The sequence below is a fragment of the Pygoscelis adeliae genome, unplaced genomic scaffold (genome assembly GCF_000699105.1).
Source record: "Pygoscelis adeliae isolate BGI_AS28 unplaced genomic scaffold, ASM69910v1 Scaffold4, whole genome shotgun sequence".
Classification (NCBI taxonomy): Eukaryota; Metazoa; Chordata; class Aves; order Sphenisciformes; family Spheniscidae; genus Pygoscelis; species Pygoscelis adeliae.
In genome coordinates this window covers 15,448,800-15,459,812 of record NW_008824986.1, presented here as the reverse complement: position 1 = coordinate 15,459,812, position 11,013 = coordinate 15,448,800, and the positions used below count along the sequence as shown (strand labels likewise).

The 11,013-nt window shown below is 39.7% G+C and overlaps 1 protein-coding gene across 1 annotated transcript in view; it reads left to right on the top strand.

The window, feature by feature from the left end:
* TRUB1 (TruB pseudouridine (psi) synthase family member 1) overlaps nt 1-11,013 on the top strand; it is a 33,427-nt gene that overhangs the window by 1,078 nt on the left and 21,336 nt on the right. Inside the window, exons 2-4 of the mRNA XM_009326043.1 lie at nt 3-132; nt 2,068-2,160; nt 5,673-5,728. Coding sequence (XP_009324318.1) covers nt 3-132; nt 2,068-2,160; nt 5,673-5,728 — 279 coding nt within the window. The remainder of the gene's footprint in view (nt 1-2; nt 133-2,067; nt 2,161-5,672; nt 5,729-11,013) is intronic.

Genomic DNA, 11,013 nt, shown 5'->3' with positions numbered 1-11,013 from the left:
AGGCCGGCGGCGTCGTGCTCGGCAAGTCCGCCGATAAGCTCTTCTCTCTGAGCGGGTTGTTCGCGGTATACAAGCCCAAGGGGCCCACCTCGGCCGGCGTGCTCAACCTCCTGAAGGAGAGACTGCTGGCAGGTAGGCGGTCGGGCTACGGGCCGGGGGATGTGAGGCAAGGAGAGGCGAAGTGCGGGCTTCCCGAGTTGGGCCTGGAGGGCCGAGGTAGGGGTTTGGTGGTGAAGCGAGGAAGTCGTGACAGGAGGGTATGTGTAGGCCCTGCCCGCGGTCCCAGGGCAGGACCAGGCCGGCCTGAAGCAATCGCCCATGTAGCCCTCGAGCATTTTGGCCAGGGGTGCCCTACCCGGCATGGCTGTGGGATGGGCGTTGCGTGGTAGTGTGTGCGTTCGTTAGGATGCTGGAACCACAACCCCTGTCAAGCCACTGCACCCTCTTTCTCAGCATTCAGATAACTAAAGGAGAACTGTTTTTTTATTTTTCTTGTGGTAGTTCACAGCCATGACGTGGCCCAGGTTGGGGAATAGAGCTGTTCCTGGATACGTTCTGGCTCGCTGCATGGAGCTGCTGGGTCCCTGCAGGACTCGGTGCATTGGTCACGCTGCACGGTGAGCTGTAAGGCCATATTCACCACTTGCTTATTTGGGGCAGGCGTCTATTATTGCCTAAGGTACGGCATGATGTGAGCCTTCGTTTTGAATGGGGATGAGATTTGCCCCAGCAGAAGGCTCCAGTCCTGCAGTGCACAATGCAGGGGATCCCAGCTTGCTTGGAAAGCTGTCGAGCATGGTCCCAGGGACAGCGCGCACCCATCTGCCAGAATGGGTGTTGGCAGCATCGCTGCAGCACAGCAATGGCAGGATGCTCTGTTTCAGTCCCACTGCCTATTGCCATTAAAAAAAAATCACCAAATGAGTGAAAACCACAGTGTTTCCAGGAGTTTGAAAATCCTGGGCACAGTCTGCAGAAACTGCTTTTTCAGAATACAGGGAAGTCTGAGTGTCAGATATTAGGGAAAAAAGTGTGATCATTGCAAAAGTGTGAGGGACTGTGGCCTAGATGCTCTTCATAATGGATATGGGGACCTGATCGTCTAATCTGAATTTTTGGGCATTTGCTGATGAAGTGAGAACATACTTTCAGACTGGTGAGTGCTTATACAGGGAAGCCTGGGTGTCAGATATTAGGGAAAAAAGTGTGATCATTGCAAAAGTGTGAGGGACTGTGGCCTAGATGCTCTTCATAATGAATTTGGGGACCTGATCATCTAATCTGAACTTTTGGGCATTTGCTGATGAAGTGAGAACATACTTTCAGACTGGTGAGTGCTACAGACTTACTCTGTAGTAAACTGTAGTGTAGGCACAGACTTCAATTCAGCTTTGTATGGAAGAGATTTAGCCATATCATGGCTGATTCCCTGATTTGAAAGGTGTAATGAAGAGATAATAGGAATAGATAAGGGAGCTTAGGGCATTTGTCATATTTATTACTAATAAATAAGGTGCATTGGACTCCGCAAAATTCCTGGAGTCATCAGCAGCATAGGAAGTATGGTGGGTTGAGATGCTCTGACAGCTTGAAAGCAGGAGTGAGCAAGTTCAGTTCATTGCAGAGTTTTCACAGGGCTGTGTACATGTGAATAAACATGACCCATTACATGGAAGTCAATACGACAAGAATTGCTCAGATTATATGGCATAAAATTTGGATAAAATAGATGATTTCAGGGTCTCTGCTGCTAGTTCTTGCACGCTTTGTTGATGAAATTTCACAGGTGAACTGTCCACCAGGTTTTCTAGTAGCATTTTCTGAACATCTGTTTATAACGGTACATAAGACTTGATTAGAGTCTGAGTGAAAATAGCTTGCGAATTGTTTGAGGTTGGGAGTAGGTCTAGATGAATCATTGGTCTTATTCAGTACAGCAATTTCTGCACTAGTAATTCATAGTTTAAATAATTGATTTTTATCTCCTTTAGCGGTCTGGAAATATGTGCTGTTTTTCCTATGTTCTAAGGTTATCCTATAATGCTTCCTTTCAATTTCTATTTGCAGAAGCTGGTGTGCAAACAAATGGGAACAAAAGAAACCAGGTTTTGAAAATTGGACATGGTGGAACTTTGGACAGTGCAGCGGCAGGAGTTCTTGGTAATGAAAAATATAAATACAGTCATCAAAAGATGATTTTAGGAAACATTTTCATGCCTACATGAAATCAGAGGTGGAGGAACAATTTGGAATACATATGGCAGGCTTTGTGGTTTTGCGGGAAGGACAGGTTACTGTGGAAGAGTGGTCTGGGTTAAATTTCCTCTGCATATACTTTTACATGCATATAATGTGTTTCTTAACAGAAGGCTATTCCCCCTCCCCCCCACCAAACTCCTGAAATAACTTGTCAGTTATTACATGAAAATACAGACACTTGTGTAATGAATTCTGAATTACCTCAGAAATTGATGGCTTTTTTTACTTAAGCTGGGGATTTATAGTCATCATAATTTTCTAAAGTATTTGTTCTTAAACTAATGCTTTTCTGGGAATTTGAGGGAGCCTTTTGGGTTGTAATACTGGCCAAATGAAAGATCGGTAAGAGCAATTCAGCTGCTGCTTTTTTTGAGGCTCAGCACAGGAACAGTTTTCGCTTCCTGTCCTGCTTCATAAAGAAGAGTCATCAAAGAGATTTTGTCTTTTAATTTTGATAGCAATCCATTTATTGAATTCCTTTTCAATTGTCAATGGCTGGTGTTGAAAACTCAGCTGTGGGTGGTGACCACTGGGCTGAATTATTTCCATATCATACATTGTCACCAACAGTTTTGTTGATAAGTAACATGCAAACTACAGCTTGCTTAAATCACAGCCTTGTAACTCTACTTGGCTAGAAGAAATAACAGTAATACTTTTTTGATATTGAAAATCAACAGGTACAACTATGAGTATACACTGAAAGTAAATCCACTGAGTTTTGATGTAATGACTTCTCTCAGGAAGAACTGTGCTTCAAGGGGATGTTGTTTGCTGAGACTGTTGCTAGTAGAGGCCTATAGGCTTGTAATTGTCTGTCACCTGTGAACATTGCAAAATGTAACATTCTTGGGCTAGAAGTAAGCTCATTTTGTTCCAATTTCCTATACTGTGTGGCTGCTCACTGGAGAATACTGTGTGTATTGCTGAAGCGGACATTTTCCTTTTACACAGATGTTCCCTTTGAGCATGCTACTGCTCGTCGTGGGAAGTCAACAGCATTGATCCATAGGAAAAGAAAAATCACTCCTGCTTCTTAATTGCTTCTCCTACTGTTCTCTGATATCCAGCAGTCTCCAAAGCCTGCTTCTGTGGCATGACAAAAAGTACTTGGGCTTAATGTGCTTGGTAAAGATGGAGAAGTACATCACCTTAATATGGTATGGATTGATTAAAAAAAGGCACAGGATCTTTCATTCCTTTGCCATACAAAACACACAGATAAAAATCAATGGTAGCTAGATCGGAAAGGACAAAACTGGAGAGAAGTGGGAAAGGGAATGCGCCCAGTTTTCTTGTGGGTTCAGGTTAAGGTAATGAGGAGAGAGGGGAGGACACAACAGAAATAAGTTATTCAGAAAATGTGTGCTGCTAGGGTGGTGGGACAAAAAGCTTTCTTTCCTCATGGACAGCAGCATAATAGAAGTATTTATTTTCTGAAACCTCTAAGGTTTCTTGACCTATACTACTGTTTCCCAAATTTTATGTACTGCATATCTGTAACTGTTCATGGGAATTAGTCGATACAGAGTCTTGCTTAGTGTGCCAAGTGTACTGCAAATAACTGGGTGGTGCTTTTCATCAGAAAATATACTTTTGTATTTCTTTTCCTACTGACAGCAAATGTAGATGAGGAAGGACCTTGGAGACAGAGGTCGGTGCGTGAGGCATGTGAGTGAAAGGCAACTTAGAGACCAGGTGGCATGTGATGGCACTGCACTGGTAGGAGCCTGGAGTGACTGCTTTCTGAGAGGGGAAATTTTTTGTCTGTCTGCATCTGTGGCTTCCATTGCATTTGGAAGGTGGTGGGAGATAGGACTCAACTTCTACTTCTCAGTGTTAGGTCTCATATTTTAGGTAGAAGAAGCAAGGAACTGTAGGTCAAGTCTTAGTGAATACCTTAATATCAGCCTAGGGCTGTGGTTCCAGTTTAGTGTTTCTTGCTCTACAATGGGAATTGTAAATATTTGGCTTGTTTCTGTATGGCAGTTGTGAATTATGCTTCCATAGTAGAAGAAAAGATGAAAAAATATCAAAATTAAAAATTGAGTTAAACCTTGTTATGCTCTGTGTAGTCTGGCAAGGTTAGTTTATGTTGCCTTTCAATAATACATATGCTTCACAAGCTGATGATTAATGGGGAAGATTGTTAGTGTCTTGTTCACAAAAGCATTCAGTGTCTCTTTAAAATTACTCTATTGAATCTCTTGACACTCGTCAGCAAATTTCAGCTCAGCAGTTATGTTGAAGTGTCAGTGATGTCATCACGTTGCAAGAAAAGCGCTTAGTTATAAAGTTTTGTCTTTGTGCTTACCTCCTTTTCTCAGCCTTGTTGCAGCTCTTTCCTACCTGGCAAATATGACAGGAACAGACTGAACTGAAGGTACACAAAAGCACAAGCACAAGGGCATGTGTGACTAAAAACCCTCAGGAACAAGAGAAGAAGCAATTGAGAATAAGAAGTAATCTAATGAGTCTCAGAGTGTAAGGCTTGAGAAGCATTAGAGCACAAGTATTTGTTTAAATAAAATAGTTAAAATAAAAAAGTTCATTGTCAGTTTGATGCTTTTGGTACTGGCTCCTGGTTAACACAAAGCTGATTTCCTGCAAGCTCCCTTAACTCCTGTAGTTTTATTAAAATCAAGGACATAAGCTGTTATGTATTCCATGAGTTGTACACAAAACTAATTTCCTTCTAAAATTTTCATTCTTTCTTTGGATTGCCATATGTGGAGAAAATCAATAGGAAAGCATATTCAAGGAAAGCACCTTGTTGTAAAAAGCTTTAAAGTAAAATATAAAATAGAGCTCTCTTTCTGTCTCTTTCTTTTATGAAAAGCTGACTGCTGTTTTGCAGAATACTGGCTTAAGATTGAAAAGACAGCAGTCTGTACATACACGGTAATAGGAAGGTTTGATTATAAAAGATTTTTGACAGAGGCAGTTGGACCTTTTGATTATTTTATTTTTTTGCTGTAAGTCTGATAAACAATTTCATTGTGCTATCTTGGCTGTATTACTCTTGGTCACTATCAACCTTTAAAAGGGCTATTTAGTTACAGTGAAGGCTAGATTCATTATTAGTGAGCCATAGCCTTCATCAAACCAGAGACGGTGTTAATTGCACTATCCATTTCTTTGGTGATTAAAAGATAAATAAATCTAGGGGATGAATTAAAGCATTTTAACAATAGGTGAAGCTTATTTATCTTCTGCTTTAGACTTTTTTCCTTTCACTAGTCCCATGTTGTTTGAACATCAGAGATATTTTCTCATAAACATTGACTCTCTTTATATGCTAACAGCATGAAAGGCTGTATTTCTGACTAGCATAATATTTAGTAGTGAATGGTGTTGAATAAGGGAACTGCAGACCTGGTTTTGAAGTGGCATTTCTCCTTCTGTCTTTGCAGTGGTTGGTATTGGAAAAGGAACAAAAATGCTGAGAACTATGTTGGCAGGTTCCAAGGTAAGGAATGCTAAATGACTTGTATTAGTGGAGTTTTTTGTTTGTTTGTTTGTTTTCTTTTTTCTTCCAATGAAGAGCTGCATCAACATGAAAGTATCTCAACCATTCTGCATATTTAGTTTAAATGTGTACTTCAGTTCCTTTTTGTGTTTAGTCAGAAATTTGATATTAAGACTTTTATGTCCAGAATGGTTATTTTAAAAACTTTGTCTTGGTTTTTCCACAAAATGTTAGTAAAGACCAAATTCCTATTTTACAGGAAGATTTCTGTACTATTTAGTGTTTTCAACAAAAAGAAAAAAAGAAAAACTGGACTGAAGATGGCACTGTAAATGATGTTTTTGGGATGTAATTTTGGTCATTTTCCTTATCTGTAGATAAAATAATTGTTACTTAGTTTGCAGTAACAGATGGTCTTTGTTTCTCTTCTCTCTTCTTAAATACCATGAGGCACCTTTTGGAATTAAGAATGTGTTGTGTTTGTGATAGTAGCTATTGTTCCAGATTGCAGCTCCTGTAGATGGGTGCTCTACAAATGCATGGACAGGCACATGTAAGAAGCCAAAAGTAACAAAAGCCCTGTGGCTGCATGAGACAGTCCAGACTGGAGCCGTGACAGCTAGCAATCTTGTTCATTGCTGCTTTTGATTAGTTGTACTATGTCTTCAGTGAGTGTACTCCAGATTGTAGGTGTTACATACACAAACAAGTGCATGTACTCCCAAGAATAATCTACTAGTGTTGATTCCTTCTTTGCAAGTAAAATTCTGTGGTTTTAGCCATTATTTTTAAATGAGAAGTTTAGGAAAGAATGACAGATACAGAAATCAATTAAGCCTTCCAGGTTTCATCTTATACTCAGGGAAAGTCAATAGTGGGCTCAGCAAATTGATAGCCGTTCTAATGCATTTTATTCTGCTATTTTACTCTTCTGGTTTGAACACTTAAGATCTTTACAGGTGCTGAACAGATAACTTGAGGTAGAATTTGATTGGCAATCTTCAGTTCAACTCAAAGGAAAATAATTCGACAGACGAGAATACAACCAGGATAAAAAGACGTAGCTGTAGAGTCTGATCCAAAACTATGGTAGTCAGTGTCAGTCTCTGCACTGACTATAAAGGGTTTGCATTTGGTTTATAGGACCAGATTTCAGAGGCATCTGCATTTTGAAACATGCAGTAAGCAGCTGGAGCTGGATTTACAGTGGAAGCATAAGCAGTTACCAAGAACTTTTAAGTTAAAAAATGGCAGAGCTACTTCAGCTAAATTAAGTCATCATGGCTAAATGTGTGAAAATTGTTGATTTAAAAAACACGTAAAGCAATTGAAGTATCTCTTAAGTTGATGTTCACAGTGGAAACAGTTGTGATGGATGAAGTAGTTTCAACCTTTTTGGCAGATAAGAGTATGTGCAAGCTCCTTGGCGACTTCACTGTGAAGTCCTGTAGCCAGTAGGAGTGTTATCTAGCTAAACGTTGTGCCCAGATAGCTCAAGAAGGCTTATGGATGCTGGTGGACTGCTGCTGATGGACAAGGGAGGGGAACACAGAGGAGAAAAGGGCAGTGGGGGTGGTCCAGTAAGCTGCCCCAGCTAGATCCATCAGCTCTCACCTGGCCTTAGATTGGTATAGGCTGTGGGTACATGATTCAGTAAGGCAAGCAAAGTTACATCCTTACAGTAGATCAGCTCTTCCACTGCAACTGTTTGTGTGTTCTGATGTGGTGGAGAGTGTGTGGTAGCTAACATCCATGCCAGGTGGCATGGTGGTCATGAGCCTTCATTTGGAGCTTGTCTTGTCTCTGCTTTCCTATTTTCTGTTTATTCTTCAATAAATTAGGCATGCAATAACTTGAGAGGCTTAAGGAAGTTGAAGGATCCCCCACAGATATCTGCCTATCTGTTTTTTTGACCACACTGACAACAAAGGCTCACAATGTAGTGAGAGATTTGATACAGATAAATCCATGACTGTCTAAATAGGTTTGAGTATTTTTTTGCATCCCATGCCATGTGCTAGGAGTTTATACCCTTTATTTCATCTTTTTTTATCATTGTGGATGCTGAAGTGTTTGTTCAAGTGTGATGTTTTTCTTTTGTGCCTTTTATTACTATCAGATGAACTGTCTGGTTAGGATTTACTGTTTGATTGTAGGAATGTATCTTGTAAAGAAATAGTTCAGTCTATCATTGTTGGCAGCAGAGCTATGCTGAGTGGCCAAAACGTATGTTACTGCAGTAAACTCCATATGGTGGCTCTGTCAGAGATTGGACTATTTCTGACTTTTTCCCAAACGTTGTGTGAAACTTTCCTGACTCTGTGTGGCAGCTCTGAACATTATCACTCGATTTGCAATTCATACATTATACGAGGAGTGTTACTCTTTCAGTGTAAATCTGTTTGTCCATTGGTTTGACCTTCTTATGAATTAACTCAAAACAAATAGAAGTGTGCAGCCAAGGGCAATACCTACTTAGTGTTCCAGATTTCTCATTGAATTCTTAATATTTATCCAGAAATAAAAATATGTGCAAGCTGGCTTAGGTTTTGTTTGTTTGCTTTATTTTCTTTCAAATGTTCCAAGTGAGGGGGAGAAGCTGAATCCTCTTGGATCTGGAATTTAAATACTGAGCATTTAATACATGTTCCATAGGAGAATCACTTTTCCTTCTTGCGTTCTGGGACTTGGTCTTGCTTGGACTTTTTGCACTGCAGCATTTTGAGAGAAATTGCTTTATCGTGTTTGCAAAATAAAGATGGTAGAATGAGAAAATATTTCCTGCTTCACCGGTAAAATTAATATGATGGGGGTGGACCAATTTTTATTATGGTAAATTGTTTCTGAAGGACTCAGTCTTATGGGTGGCTAGTCTGTCTCAAACACACTGTAAGAAGTGATTTGGGGGGGAGGGGGGAATGGGTTAGAAAATGCTGGCTAGCAGTTTCCAAAGAGGTAATCCTGTTTTAAAACCTCTCATCTACCAGAATGTTCTGTTACATAGAAGCAATGATGGAAATAATCAGGGACTCATCAGAGAAGAAAAAAGGGAAGATCAACAAGCAGTGAAATTCTTCATTATTCAAATACTTTCCATTGGGAGGAGATGTCTTCCAACACATAAAGCCTTTATTTTTAGGTGGGATAAAACAGGATAATTGAAATTTTCAGAATTCAGTTCCATGCTTAATTTGCATATTTTTCAGTGGGATAACATCTGGGTTCACCCTAACAGAATTTGAGTCATACTAGTGTGAATGAAGCCAGAATTTGGCCATCCATGAAACTGTGCTTGAAATCACTGCATTTTGATGAGCAGAAAGCATGGGCATATTGTTTTTGTCTGAGGGTGCAACTTCTTGTTGTTATGTTATTATATGTCCACATATAATCTGAAACACCAAGTGCTCAGTGACGTGAGGGGAATCGCCTGAGTACTTTGCACTGGTTGCACAAGCTTGGGCAGGGGCTAGTTAAAATAGAATATTTAATCTCAAAAGCTGTGGCTTCTCCAGAATGAAACACTATCTGGAAAAAAAACCAAAACAACTGGATAGAGTAGGACCCAAACTCCAAATGATCACAAGGACTAGGTAGAGAAAAAGAGATTATGAGCAGAATGAAGATACATCAGTGATCTGATATGTGACAACTTCGATTTATTATAATTGGAAAACTTTGAGTTCTTATAAATCCTGGATGGAAAATGAGTGCTAGTTCAGCAACCAGGTCTCAAAACTTGCCAGTCACACTTTTATCCTATGAGAGAGGGCTTGCCTGAGCAGGAATTGGTTCAAATGACATAAGAGAATTTCTGAGACGTTAAGTTACTTCTTGCAGTGTGATTCCGGGATTAGACTTTGCATACTGCAAATTTTTTTTCTCTAGAGGGTTGGCACCAGGTGCTGCAGAACAGTGTCCATAAAGAAGGTTGTTTCCTTACCTCCTGTGATTATCTTGCTGTCCTAAAAATTAGGTTTAATTTGTATCCCTTAACTTCTCAAATATAAAGGTTGTTAGCTTTCTCCCTGAATTAATTTTTTTTTTTAATTAAGTCCTTAGCTTCCATCTTTTGGCAATGAGTTCAGTGAATTAATAATGCATTAAAAAGCACATCTATTAGTTCTATAAGGAGCAGAACTAATGAAGCCTTTTCTTGTGACTTCGTTTGTGTACAGCTCGTTAGACACCAAAGCCCCATGTGGACTCTTTGGTATCCAGTAATACAGTGGGGCTCCCTCTGGAGCCTTTTTCTTAGTGGAAGCTGTAATAGATATATTTACTCTATCTGTCTATTTTCAGGAGTCTTATAAGAACTCGGTATCTCTGAGACTTCTATTCTTCTGCCAACATTTGTGTGTTTGCACATTAACATGCACATCGTGATGGTGTAAGTGCTATTTCTCTGGAAATCCTAATTTTCTTTTTAAAGAGCTTCGCTGTGGGGTTTGCGGTTTTTTTGGTAATGTATTTCAAAAGCAGTTTGTGCTCCAGTTCATGTATTTGAGTTATGAGTGCAAGAAAATTGAGTTTACTTTCCTTTTGAAGGATCCTTTTGGTAGTGTGTGCTCTTACTTCTAATCTTAAAAATTTCTTTATAATATCACCAGCTGAGCTCTTTGCTTCATCTTGCTTTCTTTTGGAGCTGGTAAAACCAAAACAACCTATTCATACAGTGCATAGTGTTGTGTTCTGTCTGCTTTTTCATATTCTGATAATTTTAACATTCTCTTGAAAGGGCAAGATTTGTGGGTAGTGGTAATACTTTTTATTAGACTAATTGGAATAGTACGGAAAACTAGGTGTTTGGATATGCAAGCCCTTTCTCAAGTCTAAAATAGAAGCCATGGATTATAAAACTAGGTGTATTTCAGATTTGTTTAGAGTTTAGTGAAGTAGGTATCTTTTAGACCATTTCTGAAAGAAATGCTTGTGAGCATGGTATACCAACAATTCTGGGTGGGCAAGTGGTTATAGGTAAGACCCCAAGACTGTTCCACACTGATGGGCTACATTTCTTTCTCTGCTTAAATTGTTTTCTTACTCTTATTTTATTCATCTCCTATGTGGGGTAGCAAGGTTTTGTTCACAACTGATCAGCCAAGCTTCCAGTTACAAGGCGAGGGAGGCTGTTACTGCGTGCTTGATGATTCTTCAGATCCTATCTTGCTTGTTTTCATCTGTGGTTTTAGTTGGGCTTTTTCTTCCAAATTGCAGTATTATCATATCCCACTGTCTGTATTTGTCTTGGCGGAATCCAAGTAAAAGTGTTTTGTTTGCTCTTT